At 40.6% G+C, this 24,981-nt stretch overlaps 1 protein-coding gene across 5 annotated transcripts in view; it reads left to right on the forward strand.

The window, feature by feature from the left end:
- The window catches only part of Dnm3 (dynamin 3), a 477,548-nt gene that overhangs the window by 64,520 nt on the left and 388,047 nt on the right, over nt 1–24,981 (forward strand). For all 5 annotated transcript variants that reach the window (XM_055624408.1, XM_055624405.1, XM_055624406.1 and 2 more), the window contains exon 2: nt 9,422–9,495. In XM_055624408.1, coding sequence (XP_055480383.1) covers nt 9,422–9,495 — 74 coding nt within the window. The remainder of the gene's footprint in view (nt 1–9,421; nt 9,496–24,981) is intronic.

The raw sequence follows: 24,981 nt of genomic DNA on the forward strand, positions 1-24,981 counted from the left end.
CTTTCTTTCTTTCTTTCTTTCTTTCTTTCTTTCTTTCTTTCTTTCTTTCTTTCTTTCTTTCTCTGTCTCTCTTTTTTTCTCCCTCCTCCTTCTGTGTGTGTGCATATACGTACGTTTGTTTGTGAATGTGGGTGCCTGAGGTTGGTATGTAAAAAAAAAAAAATCTTCCTCAATCGTTCTTTCACCTAATTCATTGAGGTAAGTTCTCTCAGTCAAAACTGGAGCTCACCAGCTTGGCTAGTCTTTCCATCCAGCTTGCTCCAGACATTTTTCTGTCTCTGTCTTCCAAGGCTGGAATTATAGGTGAGCTGCCATGTCCACTTAGAATTTGCATGAGTTCTAGCGACCTGAACTCTGTTCGGTCCTTACAATTATTTATTAAGTAGCCAGAAAGAATTTATTGAATTCCTTTTATTCTGGTATGTTCTATCAGCTACTATTAATACACTTTAGAATTTGAAGGTATCAGTTATAGTTTCCATGAACCTGACATCCGAACATAGTCATGAATAACTTAGAATGATAAGTAGCAAATGCTTATAATTATCTCTCTTATACATACACACACATCATTTATTCAATATTGAGTGATTTTCTCCTTTTACTCTTTTCTCCCTCAAAATATTAGCAGTATAAAAGATTATGAATAAAAATCAAATATATGAAATAAATAATTTTAAGGAAAGAAAATAAATAATAGAACATATAAGTCAACTTCATTGAATTGAGAGATACCTGGGAGATTAAAGTGCACCTCTGAGAGTGTCTAAGAATCTTCACACTGTGATTAGCCATCAAAGAATGAAGACCTGACATTTATGTGTTTGGCATCAATAGGCTTGTGGTCCAGAGGAAATAAAGAGGCGGGGAATGAAGCCCTTAATCATGACATACTCTTCTGCTCTAAGGAGCAGCTGCTCCATCACAGACTTTCCACCATGATGTTCTGCTTCACCTGACCCAAAGCAATGGATCCAATCAGCTACAGACCAAAACTTCTGAAACCATGAGCCAAAATGAATCTTTTCCCTCCCAGAGTCCCTTCTGCCAGATGCTTGCCATGGTTTGGAAAAGCCTGACTAATACAGAAAATGTGGAAAAGCTATCTTTAATTATATTTATTTACCAGCTCATCCCATAAAGTTCATCTCTCTAGTGTATTCACCACTTTTAATTTCTAAAGTATGGAGTTAATTCATTTGCCAAATCTGTGGCAGGTGCTATGCCAAATACAGACAGGCCTGTCCTAGGAGAGCTTGTCCAGGAAGAGATGTGATGGAGGGATCTTGGAACCTTGAAAGCAGAAATGCAAAACATCTGGCTATACTGGCATATCTGGAAATACTTCCTGTGGGAGAGAGAATCTGGTGAAGAAAGGGACATTGGAGAGGGTCTTCTGTAAGCATCAACACCGAGGCATCAAAGTAGCCTGAAATCACTTGAGAGACATGTTCTAATGACAGGTTTGATGTTCTAATAACAGGTTGGAGCTTCCAGAGAGGAAGGGCTGGGTCCTCGGACTCCCAGGTTAATTAGAAAGTCATTTCCATTCTTTAAAACTAAGCAGGCTGTGTTCTATCCTGTGGCGCTCTGATCTGTGTTTTAATGGTGAATCTGGCTTGTACTATCTTAGCTTTTTATTGTATATGTCATTTTTTTTTTATTTTAATGTCTTAGAAAAGTCAGAAACACAAATACACAGTATTGGCCAAGGAAGTTAGTTCCCTTCTGCTGTCGTTGATGTACCTCCCTTCCCGTCTTTTGACAAGGAAACCTAGACCTTCAGGACCAAGGACAGATATTGGGTCCCAAATGCCTTTGCAAGGAACTAGTGGGTTGTCTGGACCAGCTTTTCCCTAGTCACCGTGTAAATGCCCTTGTTTCCTGGTGTCTTGTCACTGTCTGGTTTGATCTGCTGCAGATGGGTCTTTGTTAGCCATTGTAGTGCAGGAATACAAAGGTTTGCAACTCACTGTGGCTTCATGAAAAATGGGCAACAGAGGTTGTTAGCCTGCCTATTGATTGCTTAGGCTGGGTAAGGGTTTTACTTCATCCTGTCCATCTTTTCAGTCTTCGGAAGGAAATGCATTGGGCTTGAGGAAAAAGCCATTGGACTCTGTCTTCTCCACGTTTATCTCTTTAGAAACGCTGCAGAAAAACATGGCTGAAATTACTAAATTCTGACTATTCTGAGTTCTCTCTCTCTTTTTTTTTTTTTTTTTGCTAGCCTGTAAAATATTATTGATAAGCGTGGTATTTCACCTAAGGAGGCAAAATTGGTTTTTGGAGGAATCTCCTATTTAAGTTTAAATAACAAATATGTACATGAAATCTGCTGCTATACTTAAATTTATTGTTTCAGATTTACAAAGAGAAATTTTGATGAGGGAAAAAATTAAATAATGTTTTCATAAGGAGGCAGCAATGAAAAGCAAATTGCAAACACTAGCCTAAAGCATTGCATTTCCCATTCTCTCTCCTTCCCAGGAAATGTCAGGATGGTCTCATTGACTTGTAATGTTATCACCATCCTAGGTTCTCTGTGATGTATTTTCTCTGCTGTCTGGGGCACATGGCTTCTATCTGCATTATTGTCTTGCCTCGTCATGTGGAGATGACTGTTGTAGCGATGCAGTCACAGATAACTGACAGGAAGAGGAAAGAAGAGGAAGGTCGAGCAGTATGCTTGGGTGAAATAAGACCGTGTTACAGGAACCATCTTATGCCGCTCAGCAATCTCCAAAAGCATCTTACTGTGCAGAACATGTGAGGGGCACTGCGTTTGCGAGGAAGTCTGGGGGACCATGCTTAATTTATTTATCAAAACTAGGCATGTGGACATCCCCAGTGAACTCTGGGTTGCGTTAATAAGAAAGGAAAATGGCTATTGGGTAGTCAGCTAGCAATCCACATAGTTGTCTCTCTTGCTATTTATTTTCATGTCAGCTAAACAGAGTAAAGTATGATGTGAGATTTGGAGTGGGGGAAGTGATGCTATTTCTGTTTTGTACCAAGACTCATTAATCGGGTGCTAAAATTTTGTAAAGAACTTATTTTTGTAGTTGATGGTATTTTGGCAGGTAAAGCATGGTATTTTTAAGGTGAGGACTGTCATTTTTCATAGATCTTGGATACAGAAACTTTACATTCTAAGTGCTTCAGTGGGAGCTATCGATCCACGGTTAATTTGGTTGTTGAAAATGTGTGGCTTAGAACTTCTGAGTTCTGTGGACGAACACGAGTGTTTTTGGGTGTATAAAAACAGCATGCTCACTGTCACTGAATTCTCATGTTTTCCAAGTGAAGTGATGTTAGGAATGGACACTTTGTAGGGTAATTGGCGTCAGCAACATGTGAACCTCTACAAGTAAATAAATACTAATCTCCTTAATGTGGGGGATGGAAACTGCAGTGGGAATTTCCAGAGACTCTGAGACTCTTGGTGTTATTACTTCCTGTAGTTGAAATGGCACTGTTGTGGCTGGCGAGGCTCCAGGGTTCAGGCATGCAAACACAGAGGCATTTTAACAGCACGTTATGTTCGGTGGTGGAACCAGACTCAGAACCCCAGCACTTCTCGGGGTAGAGCAGCAGTGGTTGGCGCTCATCAGCTTGTTTTTGTTTCTGCCTCTGCTTTCTTACATCCCAGTCTCTTACCATCCTCACATCCTTGTGAGGTGTTTTAAGTTGTTATTACAGGTATTGTTCTGGAGTACAGAAGATTAGCTTGAAGACTTTTTAAAGACTAATTTTAAGACTTTTTAATTTGAGGAGTAATTTTTAAAAGGATGATGTTTCTTGGGTCAAAAAAGTGTTTTCTTCAAATCAATTCCATATCTTTGTACAAGGAGTAATAAGGGTCAACACTGTGTTCTGTACTTTGTACTTTGGTGAATACCTTCTGATTGTAAACGTGAATATTAAAATAACATTAAATCATTTCGGCCAAATTCTTTTAAATTGCAAGATCTTCTGCTATTCCTTTATACATACAATGTCACTTAGCTGTTTTCTAGTTGAAGAAGTAAATTCAGTTGCTTTCCCTGTGTATTAAGACTCTAGCAAGCATCAGGAGTCTTTTCTGAAAGTGGAAACAGAAATTTAATGAAATACTTGGACATTTAATTCATCCTGGAGGAACACACAGGGCTGAGGACAAATCTGTGAACACACCAGTGTTTGTTGAGAGCTTAGACAGAAGCTTGGATGGGGGGAGCTAAGAAGGATAATGTGGAGCTGAGTTCTAGTAGGAGCTGGCTAGAAGCTGTTGGGGCAGGAGTCCCGAGCAGGGGGCATGACCATGTGTGCCAAAGCACCAAGGCCGAGGGAACTAGTGCATGGAAGATTCTGTTAGAAGGCAGGGATTTTTCTCTGCATTACTTTCTTCTATAGCTTCAGCGTCCTCTTGGTGCTCTTTAGATCAGTCAGCATGTATTGCATAATTGTCTAAATAGAAGGTCAAATGAAATGCGAGGAGCCCTCGACCTGAGGTGTCTTCAGGGAAATAGTAAGAAATAAAATATTTCCTATGTGATACTAAGATTTGGACTTTATCCTGAAGACAATGGGAAGTCACTTACTGACAGAAAATCTGGAAATGATGATGTGGGATTTCTGTGAAAGCTGTCTTGGATGGTGCTCAAGTTGGATTAAGAGAAATTACTTATGAGATTACTTGTAGCCTACTTGTTGGTTACCTGAAGTGATTGAAAGAGAAGAGATGATGACTGAAGAGATGCCAAAAAGTGTAGCAGCAGGACTTAGTGACCCATTTGGAGTAGATGACAGAGGCCAATAGAGGGAGTCTGGCCTCCAGGTGCTGCTTTTGGCCAGTATATATGGATGTGGATGAAGTGGGTAATGACTGGGAATGAAGAAGGAAAACATGTTCAATTGAGTTGAATAATGAGTTGAATTGTAGTGATATTGGTTCAAGACATCTAAGTAAAGAAATTTTAGAAGTTAGTGTGACTATTATTATTATTGTTATTAATCTATTAATTTTGAGTCAGGGTCTAACTGCATGCTGTATATTCCAAGCTGATCTTGAACCCATGATTCTTCATCCTTGGCTCCTTAAGTCCTACAATTACAAATGTGAGTATTGTGTCTTATGTGGTGTAATTTTTTAAAATATAGAATAACATACTAATATAATATAATATTGAGCAAAACATGAGAGAGAGAGAGGGAGGGAGGGAGAGACAGGGAAAGAGAGAGAGAGGCTGATACTAGTAAATGGACATATCATTTATAACCAAACCTTTCTCTTCCTGAATATTGTGTCTTGATTAGTAGACCACTGTGAGGTTTATCATAACCTTTCCACAAATCCTGCCATTTGTTTTCTCTTTTTTTCTATCATTACTGCCTTGGACCTAACTCTCATTCTCTTCATGAATGACTGAGACTGGCCAGTGTCTGTTTTCCTAATCTTCCATGTCTCCCTTTTTCAACACTCTAGTTGTTGTTGTTTTCTGTAATGTGTATATTACAACTTAAATCTCCCTCCATGTCTCTATTACTCTCATGAAAACAAGCACACCCACCCATAAGGAAGGTGGCTGAGGTCCACTTCCTTTTCTGTCTCTTTCTGACCTTTAATACATACAGTTACTCAATGTCCTATTCCCCAGTTGTTTCCCAGGCCTTCGAATTAAGCTGTGGAATGCCCCTTGCTTCACATTTCCTCCCTGAGGTTGTTTCACGCACACAGAACAGATACTACTTGTTCTCTGTTGCTTCTCCATGCTGCGTGGAGCATATCTCTGGCATCTGCCATGCTTAGTCAAGTCATTGTGTGTATTTCTCCTTCAAGAGCGAGCTTACATATCGTGGAATCAGCTACAGGAATCGGTTCCTAGGAGAGTTGGAGTTACACCTCCATATTTAGTTATAAAAAGTTGTTAAGCATTTATTTATTGAGCAAACCATCTGATTAATGGTCACTTAGCCCTTTTGGAGGAAGCCATCTCTGTACTTATTTGCTGCGAAGAAGGAAAACTTGTGTAAGTTTTTTGGAGACAGCAGCTGTGCTCTCCTGATAGGGCTTCCAAAGTCCAACCATTTCCTACTGGAACAAAAATAACATTTCTTGGCATTCTAAATTTCTGAAAAGCTCAGTAAGAAATGCTACAGATTCAATACAGAATTTTCTTTTCTTTTTTGCTTTTTTCTTAGGAATCATGCAAGTGGGAAAAGCATGTACTTCTCTGAAAAGCTTAATGCTGAGACTGGGTAGACAGGTGCCTCATTGGTGTGTGTATATGTGTGTGGTTTAAATGGGATCTCTGGCCCCTCTTATTTCTCTATGTGTGTATTAGATAATAATAAAGAAGATCCATATATTAAATTAAAAGTACAACTAAAGGGACAGCCATTAGCTCCTGTTCTTTAATGTAGTAAACTCATTTCACCATAAGACACGCTGATGAGAGACAAAAGGCTAACTGTCTATTGCACAGGAGAACTGAAAACCAAGTGGATGATTGCACTCAATGGCTAATGAATTATTCAAGATTGTTTGTGTCAGTGCCTGGCTTGGTGTGGAAGGAGGCAGGGCTACCAAACTAAGCGTCCAAACCACTGCAGCTGGGCTGCACCAAGAGGGTAGTTCAGATAGGGTCTGTGGCCCCTTATCTCATATTCAATTCTGGAAGCGCTAACATTTTGTAAATAGGGATTTAGGGCATTTTTGCAAGAGAATACTACGATATTAGGGGGAGCACATTATGACTATAATGTAGTAATAACTGTAGCAATATGGATGTGCATTTTCATGGTACTTGGGTTTTTAATAGGTTGTCACATGCTGCATTTCATTTTAGCCATATGATTTGGTGCTTAGGTAGAATACTGGAACATATTTAGAGAAAATTCTCTGCCTGTGCAACGGTGGAGCTGCAAGTCAGTGTTCTCTGTCTCCCTTGAGGTCCTTTCCCTCAGCTCACACAGCAGGAAGGCTCTGAGCATATGGTTCTAGTTTTGCTGGGTCATTAGAATGAGATGCACTTTCAGGGTGCCAGCCTGAACACCCACTTCTCCATTAAAGGGAGATTTTTTTCTCGAGGGGTTTGCTTTACAGTAGAGGCTCCTGTGAAATGGGAGAGAGTTCCAGATAGCCAGATTTCCTCACCCAATGTCTTCATGGTTGGCGAGAGTATATATTAGAGGCAGACTGTGAGTAAGAGGCAGACTGTGAGTAAGAAACTCACAGGCTAGATGTCGGAATCCTCCTCATTCCTCACAATGAGACTTTAGGCTTGATTGGTTAAAACAAGGTAGAAAGACGCATTAGTGTATCCGTGGGTTTCCTTTCAGCCAGACACCTGAAAGTAAACAGAACAGTCAGTTGTCTAAAGTATTATATATGGTTCACGTTACCCATAGCCAGCGGAGGGGGAGCTAAGTCCACATCATGTAAACAGAATCACAAACACAGGCTGAAACTGGCCCCTGCGAGAGGGTACGCAGTCAACAAGACTCTGTTCATCCGCGCTCCTTTCCTCTCCCTGCCTTTCCCTCTATCCCTTTCTCATTGAGGAATATTTGCATTTCTAAATGGCAGTTTTCAGGCATTTCAGACCTTACATTTCTCTTTGGCATCTACAAAGCTTAAAACTTCATTCACAGAAACGCAGATTTTTTTTTTCCAGCTTTCTACTCTCGTGTTTTTCCCTTCATTCATTTTGACTTTCAAATGAACTCCTTCCCTTCTGGTTGTAGGCACAGAACATAGATGCTCTGTTCTGTGTTTTTGTTCCCTTGTTTGAGACAGAGTCTTCCTGTGTGGCTCAGCTGGCCTTGAACTCAGGATTCTCCTGCCTCACCTTTCTGACTGTTGGGGGTTGCGGTGCACACCACCACATTCCGCTCAGTCAGTGCATTTTTGTATGAATTAAAAAAATATCACTTATTTCAAGCGGCATTTTAAAAGTTCAGACACAGACATCCTTTGTCTCTATTTCAACAGCATCTAGTAACTTCTACAAGGTTCTCAGCCCTTGGGGTAAAGGATTGGTTTAGGTAAAGGATAGGCAAAAGTTCATTACGATGAACTCATCCAGAATGTATTTTAGCACTTACACAATAATAGTTATAGAGAAAAAAATTTACTTAATTTTGTCTTTGTGACTCCCACTGAGAATAGCAGTGCCTCTGGTGGCTTGTGCATTGAAATTTCACTGTTTCCCGTGTAGCAGTGTGACTGTGAGGTACTGAGCAAACCCCGGTGAACATTAGGATCTCCTGGGAGTTAACCCCTGCCCTAAGTACTGTTAGTATGTACCACTGAGGCTGGGTCCTGGGTGTCTGGAGTTCTCTCTTTTGATGGTCCTAGAATTTCAATTGTGAGAAACACTGTCCCTGAAGTCATTGAGTCAAAGGTTTGTTTTGAATAGAATTCTGTGACATTCTTTCTACAGTTGTGAGGCATTGTAAATATGCTTTGAAACTATTACATAAGCAGGGCCTGAGGCCAGAGGATGGCAAGTTCAAGCCCTGTCTGAGCTGCAGAGTGAACTCAAGTTCAATCTGAGCCTCTTAGCGAGATCAAAACAAAAAGTGAAGAGAAGGATGCAGATACATATAGCTCAGTGGGAGGGCATTTGCACAGTATACTCCAAGCTCTGAGTTCAGTTCCCAGTACTTAACAACAACAAAACAAAGCAGCAAGACAGACAGCAGTTGTGGGACAGGTGTTCACGAATTCTCTGACACTGCAGAATTGCTAATGGTACATGTGGGGTTGCCATGTAGTTTAATGCAATGCTTCCTTTGCTGCAGGTTTATTGGTGTGTGTATGCTGTGTTAACATGCCATTTTCAACATAATCTTTCTCAGAAATCTCCCACTTAACAGGGACAGTAAGAAACACTTAAGTTGCAATATTTTTTTTCTAGTGTTAATTTCTATGATGTAATATTTTCTTCCATTTGAGACCACATTTTTGTGAGTTTTCTTATTGAAGAAAAAATTCAGGATATCTAGAAAAGACAGTATATTTCACCCTTTTATGGCCAACATTTGATGGTGCTAATATTAATGTGGAAGCCAAAGCCAGTACTAATTTTGCAGTTATCAGAAGTTCTGGAATTACTTTCAGCATTAGACCATTTTAAAAATTAATGTACATTCTCTGAGAGTGAAAATGAATGGGCAACACACAGAAACTTAAGTAACCTTTATTAATCCTACCTAGGCAAATGAGTGCTGTATTTTAGTGAGGAAATTACGTATTAATGGACCATTTGCCGATACAAGCTTTCTTTCTCCTTGAACTTTGCAAATACCTCTTTTCTAGATGGGTCTTGGTTTCTTGAGACAGAGAACATGTTGAAAGATTGGGAGGCTAGAAGGATTACCATGGAGCCCAGTTTAAAATTCCATAATGCCTTCATCTTTGCTTCTTGTTTGTTTTCAGGGACTTTCTTCCTCGGGGCTCAGGCATCGTGACCAGACGACCTCTTGTACTTCAGCTTGTCACCGCTAAAGCAGGTAATTGGTGTGTGGACATGCACGCCTCGGGGCAGTTGTCACGTTCATTCCTGGGCACTAGATGTACCAACAAAACCACTTCTACAGCCACGGTGAACAGCTGCCTGTCTTCCTCTCTAGCACGCTCTCCCGTCCATTGTTCTTTTGATTCCTTTGACTACGTTGATGAGGAAGTCTTACTTGCATATAGATTTTTAAGACTAGTTTCTTGTGCCAGGACAGTCTTTGCTTACTGTAAAGACTTATCTGTACAAGTTCATAGTACAAGGTAATCATGAGTGCTGTTTCGGTGTATACTCTTTCTGCAAGTATTATGTTATATGTGTGACTTTTTTGGTCAGAAAATTGAACTATGTAGGGATCTAGGGAGGTAACTCTAGTGGTTAAGAGCATGTCTTCCTCCTTCAGGGCACCTGGGTTTAGTTCTCAGCACCCACATCAGGTGGCTCCAATCACCTGCACCTTCAGGGCCATCTGCATGTGCACGGTGTCCATGGGCCCATGCTCACATACACACGTGTATAATTAAAATCTCTGTTATGTAAGGGTCTGATCATAGTTTCTACACATAGACAACCATCTACTGTGCATAATTTGTCTAACAGACTATTCTTTGTGCCTCATGTGTTAGAATCTTTGCAAAAATGTATTGATATTGACCATAGCTATGTGGGTTTATTTTTGGATTCTCACTTCTAGTCGATTGATCTCTATTTCTACCCTTGTGCAAATATGATGTTGTCTTAAATACCTTTGCTCTGTGGTATTATTATTATCATTATTTTAATTTAGAAAGTAGTACTTCTATTTTAATCTTTTCTTTCAAGACCATTTTAGCTACCTGAGTTCCAAATTCTTCATGAATCTAGAAACGTATTGTTTTAACCAAGAAATGTGAGGTTATATTTTTAACTTCTGAAAATCAATTAATGTAATGCATTGTATTGGCCGACTTGAAAGCAACAAAACCCACAAGGTCATCTCCGTTGGCTCAGCAAAAGCATTACACATGCCTACGGAAAACTTTTAGTAGCCTAGGAGTAGAGGGGTGCTTCCTCAGTCTAATAGGCGTAGGAAACCCCTCAGCAAACACACCTAATGACAAAAAGAGGAGTGATTTTAAGACGGTGGTTTTCAACCTTCCTAATGTGTTGCCCTTCAATACAGTTCTTCATGTTGTGGTGAGCCCCAACCATAAAATAATTATTTTCATTGTTTCTTTATAACTCTAATTCTGCTACTGTTATGAATCAAAATATCAATATTTTTGGAGATAGGGGTTTGCCAAAGGGATCACAACCCACAGATTGAGAACCACTTCTTTAAGATAAAGAATAATAATTTGTTTGCTCTTATCGATTCCATCCTACATTATCTTGGAAATTTTAGCTAAGGAGGTTTGGCACTTATAGATTGGTAAGGATGGAATAAAATGATATCTTCTCACAGATGGTTGATGATACATATGGAAATATGAAGGAATCCACCAATATACTATTAGTCCCCAAGGTTGCAGGGTTCAAGATAAATATGTTAAACTCAAACATAGTTATGTCCATTTGCAATGAACAATCTAAAAATGAAATTTAAATACCAGTTCCATTTACACTGGCATCAAAAAGAATATCCACTGAGGAATACATTTTAAAAAAGAAATGCAAAACGGGTTGGGGAGAGGGCTCAGTGAATAAGAGTGTTTGCTCTGCAAGCAGAAGGACCTGAGTTCAAATCCATAGCACCCATGTAAACACTGGGCACGTCTGCATGTGATTATACTCACCAGGGGGAGAGAGACAAGTGAATCTCTGGAGCTTGCTGGACATCCAGCCTTGCCAATACAATGTTTTCATCTTTGTTTCCAGCTCCATTCTATGGTACCAGAATGGTGCAATAGTGGCATGACTGTTCTGGGGGCAACCACTCTCTCTCTCTCTCTCTCTGATTGGATTTGAGGCCAACTCTATAGGAAAGACTTCATACTTGGTACTATAGACCCAGTCTGAAACCCATGGCTGGGGGAACCTTAAGCCTGGTGGAGGACTTGGTACTATTTAAATTGATATGGTGCCAATCTGCTTTCTAAATAATTTGTTTGTACCCACGGACAAAAGCTACTCTCAGCCTTAGTCAGAAAAGCTTCCCTTTGCAGTGAATTGTGGTGAATGCAGAGACTCCTGGCTAATCAAGGGCCTGAGAATTTGTGGAGGTTGATTGCTCAGCCCTAAACGAAACACCTGCATCCCACCCTCTCTCAGGCTTGGGAGACATCTCTAAGAGGGAGCAGAAAGTATGTAGAAGCTAGAAGATAGAGGAGAGAGCTGGGAAACGCTTTGTTTTGGGCATGACAGAGCCATCACAATCATGATGTCATCAAAACTAAGGCTGCCAGTACTGAACTTGCACAAACCTGAGGCTGTCAACCATCAATCATGGGTTTGGAAGGGACCCTTGGGTGCCTTCTCTTCTTCACTTTTGGATTATTGGTCACTGATGGATTCTGGGGGAGCACAGTCATTTTCTGAAATTGTACCCATTGTTTAACCCACCAGGCTCCAATGGATAGTTCCCCACCTATGACCACACAGATGGTCCTAGCTAAACTCAGTGTGAAACAACCTAAGTGTGGGAGGAGGACTCACAGAGAAGAGGGGACAATAACAGAATGGGAGGGATGTGAAAGGACCAGGAGGCGAGAGTACGCATAACATATTTTATGCATATATGAAATCATCAAAGAAAAAAATTTAATAAAAAATTTTTAAAAAGCTAGAAGAAAGCAAGTTTTGGGATTTGCTTGTGGCTTCATGTTATAATTGAGGCCAGTTATTTAAATACAGGTTTCTCTTGATTGATTAATTCAACAAATACCTTTTCGGAAATACACAACATAAAACAAGAATGGAAATAGAAAGTACAGATCAATAATATCACAATATTTGGTTGTATTTTTATTTTAAAGATTTATGTTCATTCTAGTTTTAATTTAATATTTTGATAATTTCACATGAGTACTACAGTTAAATAATTTCCAGCTCTTCCTCTCTCCTTTCAAAGTTCTTTCAGATCCCTCCTCAGATTTACGACCTCTCCTCTTTAATTACTTCAACCTAACCAAGAAAGATAAATCAAGAGGAGGCCTGTAACAAATAAGGAAATTGGAATAGTAATGCAAAATCTTCCAACTAAAACATGCTTATGTCCAGATGGATTCAAAACCGAATTGTACCACTTATTCATTTTTTCCTCCGGCTCTTCCTCCTCCTCTTCTTCTTCCTCAAAAAATAGTTTTTAAAGAACCCTGTATGCCACCATGAAAACTTCACTCTCATTGTGGAACTTACCATCAAGCAGAAAGAAACAAAATCTAATCAAGTGAGTTCTAGTCCAGCCATGGTGACATACTGAGACAGAAAAAAGATAGACAGAAAAAGAAACAAAAAAACAAAAATTTAAAAAGGTCAAAAATGAGGAGGAGGAGAAGGAGAAGGGAGAAAAGAATGCAAAGAGCATGGACATTCAAGTCCTGCAGACAGTGGAGAAGAGGAAGTCAGTTGGCTGCCAGGTGGGAGGAGCTTATGGCTTGAAGTTTAACACAGGAGCCGGAGGAAGTTGCTTCTTGCCACCTCAGCGCCTACCTTACTGTGCCAGCAACACTCACATGCTGAATGAACCCTGAGACCAATGTCTTGGGGAAGCAGCAGAGAGCATGAAACATGTTTCCGCGCCTTTACTTTCAAAGTGTGTCGTTTGGAATTTAATGTTCTCTGCTCCAACCTGAGTTAGAAAGTGGCTTTTAAAGACATCAGAATCCAAGTCACTCTGTGTTAGAGGCCCCTGTAAAGGCCTCATGAAAGTAAATTCTGTAGATTACAGGGATAAATGACTATTTGAGGACCTTTCTATGGGAAGCGTCTCTCAGAATGCTGTTACGTTGTTTATTCTGTTTATTCTGTTACGTTGTTTATTACTATAAAAATTAAAATGTGGCAGTTAAAAAGATAAGTTGAAAGCTACTGTTCAAAATATAGAAATGTTCTTTTGTGTGTGTGTGTGTGTGTGTGTGTGTGTGTGTGTGTGTGGCCTTCTGGCTGGTTTCAACTTTTATGTACTTGAAACACAAATCTGTTAAAAGTTGACTAACCCTCTTCAAATCACAGGTGCTGTGTAATATAGAATGTGTCGGTGACAGCTGCTTTCAATATCATTTTTCCACAAACTAGAATCACCTGAGTGGGGAGCTGCACCCGGGGGATTGTGTTGATTGCCTTGATGTAAGGAGCCCCGCCCACTCTGGGTGGTGCCAACACTACGCATGTGGGCCTGGGCTGTACAAAAAGGCTAGCTGAGCCTAGGCAGTGGTGGCACACGCTTTTAATCCCAGTACTCGGGAGGCAGAGGCAGGCAGATATCTGTGAGTTTTAGGCCAGCCTGGTCTACAGAATGAGTTCCAGGACAGCCACAGCTACAAAGTGAAACTGTCTTAGAGTTTCTATTGCTGTGAAGAGACACCATGACCACAGCAACTCCTATAAAGAAAAAGGTTTAATTGGGGGCTGGCTTACAGTTTCTAAGGTTTAGTCCATTGTCATCATGGGGGGGGGGAGCATGGTGGCGTGCAGGCAGAGATGGTGCTGGAGAAGGAGCTGAGAGTTCTACATCTGGATCTGCAGGCAGCAGGAAACTGTCTGTCACACTGGGCCTAGCTTGAACATAGGAGATCTCAAAGCCCGCCCCCACAGTGACACACTTCCTCCAACAAGGCCACACCTCCTAATAGTGCCATTCCCTATGGGCTAAGCATTCATGCACATGAGTCTATGGGAGCCACACCTATTTAAACCACCGTACAAACCCTGTCTCAAAAACAGAAAAAAACAAAACTAAAACCAAACAAACACACAAACAAACAAACAAACACAACAACAAAAAACCGCACCGCACCCAAACCAAACCAAACCAAACCAAACCCACAACAAAAAACTCAAAAAAGAAAAGCTACCTGAACAAGCCAGAGGGAGCAAGCCAGCTAACATATGTTTCTGAGAAGATTCTTTTTTAGCAGAAGCTCTGATCTTTATGGTTCCTGCTCTGAGTTTCTCTGGTGGCTTTCCTCAGTTACAGACATAAACTAAAGCCAAATAAGCCCTTCCTTATAAGCTGTGAGTCTTGACATCTGTTTTGAGGTGCTGCTGGGTAGTGCCTCGTAGAGGGCAACTCTGTCAGATTCCTGTCTGAAAGTTTAACAGAGTATTGTTCATAGTGTCAGGGGTGGCACTCTCTCATAGGGTGGGTCTTTGGTTGGGCCAGGCATAGGTTGGGCATTCCCTCAATCTCTGCTCTACCTGCTTTGTCTTTATCCCTGCACATCTTCTAGGGAGGGTAAATTGTGGGTTGAAGTTCTTCTGGGTGGGTTGGTGTTCAGGAGACTAGTCTAGTTAGAGGGTGTCCTCTTCAGTCTCTGTGGCCCTAAGAGTCTCTTTGTAAGTCCCCCTCATATCCTCCCAGGAGCCTACCCTGACTTGGGTCTCCAGCTTGTCACAGAGATGCCCCCGCCCTCAGTTTCTATTTTCTCTACAGGCCTCTGTCCTCTCAGCCTCGCTCTCCCCAGCCTCTGTTCTCCACCCTCTCAACTCTCTGCATACCCTCTCCTACCTGGTTCCTTCTCTTCAGCCATTACCTCTGTCTATTCTACCTCCCCTTCCGAGTGAGATGTATGCATCCTCCCTTGGATCCTCTGAGTTAATAATCTTCTTTGGGTCTGTGTCACACTGTATGCTCATCCTGTACTGCATGGCTAAAATCCACTTCGCTCCACCATACAACGAGAGCACTTGCTCAGCTATGTTCATGGCAGTTTTTAAAATTAATTATTTATTTTTATTTTATGTGCATTGGTGTTCTGCCTACGTGTATGTCCATGTGATGGTGTCAGATCCCCTGAAACAGGAGTTTCAGGATAGTTTAAATTCCCCTGACTGTCACTATTTTTAAAATTCAGTGTGAGCCACTGTGGTGCTGGGAATTGAACCCTGGTCCTTTGGAATAACAGCCAGTGAGTGCTCTTAACTGCTGAGCCATCTCTCCAGCCCTGTTCATGGTGGTTTTAGTCACAATAGCCAGAATTTGGAAACTACATAGCTGTCTCTCAGCGGAAGAATGGATAAAGAAACTGTGGCACACTTACACGATGGGATACTATTCAGCTATTAAAAACAAAGAAATCATGAAATTTGCAGGCAAATCGATGGAAATAGAAAAGATCATCCTGAGTGAGGTAACCTAGATTTAGAAAGACACACATGGTATTTACTCACATATAAGGCTCGGCCTTTCGTAGCTACCTTAAAGATGTTGTTAGAGCAGCCTGCATTTTAGCCCTGATTTGTGTGCAGTGACCAGAAGTTTTTCTTCTAATGTCATAAATTAGATATGAATAGTAGAAATATTGGGATGACAACACTTAAAATATTTTATAACTTCATATTTCACTTTATGTCCAGATATCTGAGTTTGATCAGAACTGACATTTCAGAACAAGACAGCCTGCTTCTACAAAGGACAAAATGCTTGTTTTCTCAGTAACAAATTAACCTCATGGTAAAAATGCATTTCTGAGAACATTTTTTTCTTAACGTCAGCTCTGACCTTCCTGGGATTCCTGCTGGCTCTGTTGCTCTTCATATGAAGTGCAGGTTATAGATGGATAGTTTAAATTCCCCTGACTGTCACTATTTTTAAAATTCAGTGTGCACAGCTGCCCTGGGGAATATCCTCAAGGTACTGAGAGTTTTGTTTCACTGGGTCTGGATACAGCTCAGGAGCTGTATTTTAAACAATCATCTTTGGGTGCTTAGAAGCACATTCCAAGACTACTGAAAGTTTTTCCTAATCTCTCACTGCCCTAGGAGGAATCAAAGGCATTCGTCTTTTGGAGAGTGTACTGAATATTGGATACAGTGAAAAGAAATAAATTTCCAAAGGTTTTTTTTTTTATAGGAAAACATACTTGTTAACTGGAAAGATTGTGCATACTGTACTAATGCTTGTCAGAGTATTCTCATATTTATTACCCACTTCACTGAAGTCAAAACAACTCTCTCTCTCTTAGAATATTTTATGAATCTTTGTTTTTAATTATGGCTATGTGAGTGCATGCTACATGAGTGCAGGTGCCCTCAGAAGCCAGAATAGGGTGTTGGATCCCCTGGAGCTGGAGTTATGGGTGGCTGTGTTGCAGGCCCAATCTAGTCTTCTGAATGAATGGCAAGTACTTTTGACCACCGGGGCTGTCTTTCCATGCCCTTTGATGGAATCCTATAAACCTTGTTAATGAGAGTTGGTGCTGTCTAGGACTCTCATCCAGATGTATTTTAAATATGCTTTGACTGTGTCTTTCTTGTCATCACTCTTTTACGATTTGCATTAAGTCAAGAAATTCAAGTAGACTTTATCTTATGTTTGAGATCTTCTTATGAATTACTGGTATAATCCTCCTCCCTTTTCTCCTTCTCTCCTTCCATCCCCCCATTTTTCTTATAATGTTCTGAAACTGTTATTTTTACACATTTTATTTTGTTATTCATTTTCTGGGCTTAATAGTTGCCTATCCATTAGCAGGCTTAGGATTTTTAGTAGCCACACACCTTCTAATATAAAGCCAATAGCAGTATTTGCCAAACTGTCAAGATTTTCAAGAACAGCAAAGGAGCCATTGTAAATAAACAAACCTAGATCTCATTTCTTCATAGCAGGAAGACTACCCTTTAACACCTAATGCATTTCCTTTTAGGGGCCAATGATTAGGCTAGAGGTATTTTTCTTTAAAGAAAATAAATGAGTCATATACTTTGGTAGGCTAGCTGCTCATGCTTGCTAGGTGGAAGGCGCCTTGAATTGGTGATAATTGGTTCTGCCATCTGTTTCCCTCCTGTTCTTCCATAGGAGAAATTATTGAAGATTACAGATGTTCTGAGCGTTCACCCTGAAGTTATATTTTCATGAAGATCTCCTTGGTTCATGTATTGTTTATTCCAGAATTACGGCTTTGAGGGGAGTTAACTTTAGGAATTTCTTTTTCTTTCCATGCAGGAATTTCTTTTTCTTACTATGCTCTTTCCCTTCTACTCCCATTGAAAAACTGGGCTGTCTTGGAACAATCAGTATCACAGAGGTCTAAAAGATACAACACTGTCAAGGGTTGATACGTGTTGATGAGAGAAGGGGTGGGGTATTTTCTCCCATAGAGAGCAAGCACATAGTCTTGTTTTACACCGTGGCTACGTCTACACTCACTACCACCCTCCCCTTGCTGCCCTTGTTCATTATTCTTCCCTATGTCTCAAATCACAGAAATCATAGCCCATCGTACCTCTGGATTTGCATTTACCGGATGTGTTGGGAAACACGAACTGTGTTTTGTGTGTGTGTGTGTGTGTGTGTGTGTGTGTGTGTGTTTTGTTTGTTTGTTTTGTTTTGTCTTTCATTATTCAGGGATTTGGCTTTGCCACAACCTGCATCCTGTTTCCTAGGAAGCACTGGTCAGGGAACCAGAAAGGCAGGATGGGTAATTTCACCTGCTGTTGAATGGTGTTTTCTCTCCTGAGTTTAGATCATAGCTAAGTTATACTGCATGTTTACAAAATGGCTTGGCACTAAGTGCCAGTGTTTATTTTTTCAAAATGACCTAAATTCACTTTTATGAGTTTTAAGGTAATTATTTTAGTCTAACATTAACAATCTCCTAAGCACCTGGTAGAAATTTTTGCTTATCATTTTATCAGTTTGTTTTTTTAAAAAAAAATTTTTTTTTTGAGACAAGGTTTCCTGTAGTCCAGGTTGGCCTAGAACTTATTATGTAGTCAAGTATGACTTTGAACTTCTGACCCCACTGTCTCGACTGTCTCCATCTTCCCAGTAATAGAATTGTGGGTGTGGATCACCAAGCCTGGTTTGGGTCGGTGGTGAGGTTCAAACCCAGGTTTTCCTACATGCAAGGCACACACTCTACCAACTGAGCTACATCTCCATCCCCGACTGATGTTCTTTATCTTTATGTCTTTGCATCCATCCATCCATCCATCCATCCATCCATCCATCCATCCATCCCTGTATCTGTGAGTCCATTGCATCCATCCATGTATGTATTCATGCATCTACCATGCATCTGTCGATCCATGCACCCATCCTCCACATGTTCATGAAACAGTTTTTTAATAGCTGTGGTGTGCTGCACAACAGAGAAATTGCCAGTTTGTGTCCTCCATATCTTTTTCATTTGTTCCCTATGATTGTCATCTTGGCTGATATTCAAAGGGGTATGGTTTTGCTATTAAAACGCTACATAAGTCACATACTAGATGGAATTGTGTCTTTCACTTAGCTTCCTGTTATGAGCTTGGAGTTCTGTAGCACTTTATGAGTATTTTTAAAATAGACTTAGGAAGAGTCTGTTTCCCTGTAAGGCATGTCAAAAGCAATCACAGACTCAGGCCTGGGTGGCGCACAGGGTGATGGTGTCTTTAATCTAATGCATGCTGACTGCAGTTTTCATTTAGCCTATTTCCTTTTATATTCTCACTATTTAAAAAAGTGTTTTTTCTTGTTATAGCATGTTTAACTCTTCATAACAACATGTATCTCCTATACTAGCTTTTTGTTATTATACTATTGGAATGCTTTAATTTGCTTTGTGTATGTCTCCTTGACATCCATATTAGACTTTATCAGGTGTTTGTACAGATGCCTCAATAAGAGTAAATATGTTTAAACAGAACACAGGTTTGTTTTCATTTACAAGGCTATAATCTTGGGTTGGAAAGACTGCTCAGTGATTTAGAGCACTTGCCGTTCTTGCAGAAGACCCTGATTTGGATCTCAGCACCCACCCGTGGCTCATAACTGTCTGTAACTCCAGTTGCAGGTGATCCCTTTTTCTCTTCTGATCACCATAAGTATCAGGCCTTTTATGATTAAATTTAAATTATGTGCATGTATGTATATCCCTGTGTGGAGATGTGTGTGTGTGTGTGTGTGTGTGTGTGTGTGTGTGTGTGTACCTGTAGAGTTCAAAGGTCTTGGGTGTGTTTGGAGCTGGAGTTAAAGGGATGTAGGTACTGTGCCCTGAAGTCAGGTCTTCCTAAAGAGCTCTCTAAACCATGGAGTCATCTCTTGAGCCCCTAAATTGCTTACTATAGTCTAAACTGGTGTTCACTGAATCATATTTTTAAATTATTTTGTATTTATACTGAAGCAATTAAATCTGGGCATTCATAATGCAAACGGATTAACATGATTGCCAATTGTTTATGGATCTCCTTTACTCATGTGGAAGCTATTTTTTGGATGGCACAGATACGTGCATAAGACACAGTCCCTATACCAACTTCTATAGTGTTCAACAGGAGAGAGTATGTTTGAATTAGGGTTGACTGAGTTTAGCAGTGGTGGCTTGGGTGTTCATTTTCATCTTTGGGACACTAGGGTTAACGCTTTCAGTGGTTAACACATTCCTACATGCTTCCTGGATAATATATAATGATAGAAGATAAAAACCATAGGGGTGATATAAAGAAGTTATCTGATCGAGAAAGTCAGAGTATAGAAACAGTGAAGTGAACAAGACTAAGGGGGGTGACTGTGATGTGGCCTGGGGCACAGTCCCCCAGGGAAAGCCAGCCCTTCTCTTCCTCGCACTGACCTTGAACATGGCTATCTGCCCTGGGGTTGACCTTGGCGTTTTGTAAACTGGTGTATCTGTGTCTCATCCTCCGAAGGTGTCTGCTCTTCAGCAGCAGAGACCGAGAGCACGACACCGATATCCTTGTTCACAGAAGCTGCACTTGATGCAGCCTTTGTTTTGCTATCACACTAATTAGGAAGGGGAATGATTCTGTTGAATGAATCCCTCACTAATCCACACACATTTCCTGTTTCCTCGCCAGTGTTGGGTGTTTTTCTAATTATCTCCAGGAACAGTGACTTGTAAATATGCATATAATGAAGCTGAGCTTCTGTGGCTAAAGAAAAGCCTGAATATATAAACACACTCACAAAAGTTGGTAGTTTGCATTTTGTTTTTCTTTATATCAGAGGGGGTGAGTTACCTGCACATTTGTTATATGTTATATTTGTGTTATTAGTATGTTTGAATTGAGGCAGGATATGAAGTTTTACATGACACATGCAGAGGGCATGTATCAAGGGGGACATGACTATTTATTAAGATACTTGATTCCGTCCAGTCCGGATGGTTTGAAATGCTGTTCCAAGATCTGAAATCTAGGAAGACAGATACCATGCATTTAAAGTAGAGTGAAATGAAGCGGCGGTGTCTGAGATCATCACCTTAAGTCAAGGGCATAGAGTTAAGCCCCGTCTGGACTGAGTCATATTTGTTCAGGTGGTAGTGTCAGAGATACACGGCACATCGGTGGGCAAAGAAATGAGCAAAGTGGAAAGCGTAGGCAATTATGCAGACCATGCAACTTTAATTACAAAATAGCTGTTGACTGCAAGTTCCATTCATTTACGCATTCATTCATTCTGCAAATACTGTAGGTGGCTTGCATGTATGGTAAATAATAAGCAAAATAAGGCAGTCTGTGTCGACTCTAGGAGACAGACATCTGTGTGGTACGTTATGGAATGTTTAATGATACGGAATAATAAAGGATGGGATTAAGAGGCTGAGCTGCATGTTTTTTGTTCTTTTTTTTTTTTTTTTTTGTCACAAAATCTTTGAGGAACTGAGAGGGTGATTCCAGCGGCTTTCTTCAAGAATAAAATTCAAAAGAGTGAGAGCCATCGCAGACTGCCAGGATGAGCATGTCCCTGGGTCACTCAGAAAGTGCAGGGAGACCAGTGTGGCCTACATTATATAAAAATTTCCATCTCACATGATTAAAGTGTTTGGGTTGATTGATATCTTTTGGCTAACAGGAAGAAATACTTGTACCATAAATATATTGTTGATTCTCTTAGAGAAAAAAAATTTAATAAGTGTAAAGAACATTTTGTTTTAAGCAGGTGCTGTCAGACCTTCCAATAAGCCCTCAGACTTTAGGTTTGGTAGCCCATTGACCGCCACTGCAACCAATAACTGCTGTAGCCTGAACATATCTGTAAACTGTGTGCAAACAGAAGGGTGTAAATACGCTCCTGCAAACTTGACAGACCCTGAAATCTGGATCTCTTTCCAGTCTCATGTGCTGACAAATGTTCTCAAAGTATGTTCAGTCATTTTATTGTAATTTATTTTACTTTAATTATACAGAAAATGCCACGTGTTAGTGTGCACCATGAGGTTTTGACATGCGTGTAGTGCAGCGTTCAAATCAGGTTAAACAGAACCCATCTCATCAATCATCTTTCATCTGTCCATGATGGACATGTTCAGTGTTCTTTCTTTTGTCTTTCTGAGGTATTTGTGCCCAATGGTACCCTGATCTCGCTGTATTTTAGCCTCCACTGATGTGGATCTCCTTGCCCGCTTCTCTCCTCTCCCCAGCCCCTGGTAACAATGATTCCACTTTCAGGTTCTAAGCTGCCACTGCTGTTAATTTCTACATGAGTGAGGTCACGTTGTACTTGTCTGTCACTGCCTCTGTGGTAGAGATAACCGAGCCACCAGATATGCCAATCCCAACATGGGAGCCCAGGAAATACAAGGAAACAAGATATAACATGACATTTCCCAAAGAAAGGTCTCTTAAAGAAATAAGCCTGCAGCCCTAGAAACCTAAAGAAAGCGCTATTGATGATGTTGCCTGCTGAACAATTTGAAAGGATAATTATGAAGAGGTTCATCATATATGCAGTTTATTTCTGAACAAAATGTCCTTATACTCTGTAATACCTCTCTCTCTCTCTCTCTCTCTCTCTCTCTCTGTGTGTGTGTGTGTGTGTGTGTGTATGTGTGTTATACTGGCTGGCCAGTGAGCCCCTCGGATCCTCTTTTCTCTACCTCATGTGCTGGTTACAGGCATGTGCCGCCATGAGTAGCCTGTAAAGTAGGAACATTCAAACTGAGTTCTCAGCCCTGCACAGGGAGCATTTGCCCACTGAGCCATCTCCACCTCTTACACAAAACAACCTTGATGACGTTTTTAAGCTACCCACAGGATGTAGAGCCCAGACCCTTTTAGGTGACAGAGAGATGAGAGGGGAGGGACTTTGAACTGAGCATGGACTTGGGTTTGTAGCTGCCAAGCTTAGAAGACTTAAAAATCTACCTTTCCTAGTTTGTGGGGACGGCTGCCTCCAAGTGGTGGTGTTTGTCATGTGGATAGTCTCCCCCCTCCGACCTCCCAAGACACGGTTTCTCTGTGCAGCCCTAGCTGTCCTGAAACTCACTCTGTAGACTAGGCTGGCCTCGAACTCACAGAGATCCACCTTCTTCTGCTTCCCTAGTTCTGGGATTACAGGCAACTGCACCCAGCTGGACAATCATCTTGAGAACTTGTTAGAATTGTTGACTGTTGCCTGCTTTACCAGAGTTTGGCTGTTGGAAAGGCCACCCCCATGCTGGTCTTCTAACAGTAATAACAGTCTCAGTAGAAAATGGCAAATTATTTCACCAGTGGATCTGCTCAGTCAGGCTGCTTTTATTCCTGAGATCCGCACCTTCCTCTCAACTTTCCTGATTGGAGCGGAAGTTGGATTTTAGAAGAATCTGCAAACAAGAACACAAGAGTACTTGTTTAAAAGCGTAAACAAACCACATACATATGTGGTTGAGATCCATAATTTTGAGTTAATTAAATTGTTAAATACCTTTAAATAACCACGGAAGCAGTTATGTGGTAGTTGAGGAAGTGAGTGAAGGTCCCTGTAGACCTCAGAAGAACCGCCTGTGGGCTGGGAGCTGTGAGGATCTAGTGCTAATCGATCAACCTCTCTCCCCGTGCTTTTGGAAGGATGATGACGTCATTATGAGCATGTGAGAAGTGTGAAAACGTGCTCCCCGTTAGGAAGTTTGTCGGATGGTTATTACATGTCTACTTTAACTGGTAGCAGTGGTGAGGTGACACACAATGGCAGCTGTCAGTGGTAGGATAAGAAGCTAGGTATGACATATGCATGTAATCACAGTACTCAGGAGTCTGAGGTAGGAGAAGTGCTGTGAGTGCGCTGTATAGTGAGACTGACTCAAAATACACACGCACACACACACACACACACACACACACACTCAGGAATAGGATAGGAACAGGGACAGAAAGAGAGAGACAGAGAGAGAGAGGAAGAGAGAGAGAGAGAGAGAGAGAGCGAGCAGTTACTCTGGTGGTAGCTTGGCCATAGGGTTGGTGGTTCCTCAGAACAGGGATTACACATGAGTAAAGGCTTTATTTTTTACTTTTATTTTTGAAATTAAAATACAATCGCTTCATTTCTTCCTGTGTGTGTGTTTAGGCATGCATTTACAGCATCTGCTATGCTATCTGTTGGTTAACTTCTCCTGGCAGGTTTTGTGTCTGGGTACGTTAAACAAGGGGATGTACATCATTCGTCAAGTTGATGTGAATTAGATGTTTTATATATAATTTATTCATAGTTTAAAAATTTAGCATCTCTTCATGACAGGCTGAGAAAAATTCAGTATTGTATAGCAAATATTGATGCTCTTACCTGACTTTAGGCTCAAAAGCCTATCAGTAATAATTTTAGAAATATGAATAGCAATATATTCCCTTAGTATATATAAAGAATGTCAAGATCTCTGTAAAACAAGACTATAACTTCATTGAGCATATTAGATTTGTTCCCTGTGCCCCCAACTAGTCATTTCTGCTATCGTTTTTACTCAGTCTTATCCTCTCTCCCAGGCCCCCACTTTTATATCTTTTACCTTGAAAGCCTTCCCAAGGGCATCTGCTGAGTTTATTTATGCTCAGAAGCAGTTGACTGAGATGGCTTAAAGGTCTTTTCATTTCAGTGGAAAGAAATGAGAGGCCTCCCTTACCTGGCACAGAGAGTAATGTCCTTGGGAAGGAGGAAGAATTTTATACTTGTGTTTGTTTGCTGGTTTGTTTGGTTTTGATTGCTGTTGGTTTTTAACTCAGAGAGGCGACTTTTAAAAATACTTTTAAGTCATACCACCCAGGTGACTACAGCTCTGCTCCTACCCATGGTGGCACTTCAGGGTAATTCCATCTCTTCCCTGTTTGGATGCTTTATGAATTATTTCTGGCTTTTCAAGCACCCAAACTGAGATGAACAGAGAACAAGTTGGTCTGTTTGACAGCTAATGAGACAAACACACATTTTAGAGGAGTAAGACAGCACATTTGAAAACACTTTGAAAAGATTTAGTCCGTGATACAAATACAAAGGATTCTTTGCCAAATTGTGTAAGATCTGACAGTTTAAGCCCTTACACTAAATTTTTAATCAAGGAACTAATTTATAATGAATAAGGAAAGTAGAAGAAGCTTATACTGAAATGTTGGAGGAGTGAGCTGGGTTCAGAATGCCAAAATGTAGCTTGCA

The sequence above is a fragment of the Psammomys obesus genome, unplaced genomic scaffold (genome assembly GCF_907164565.1).
Source record: "Psammomys obesus unplaced genomic scaffold, mPsaObe1.curated_primary_1811, whole genome shotgun sequence".
In the NCBI taxonomy this organism is placed as follows: Eukaryota; Metazoa; Chordata; class Mammalia; order Rodentia; family Muridae; genus Psammomys; species Psammomys obesus.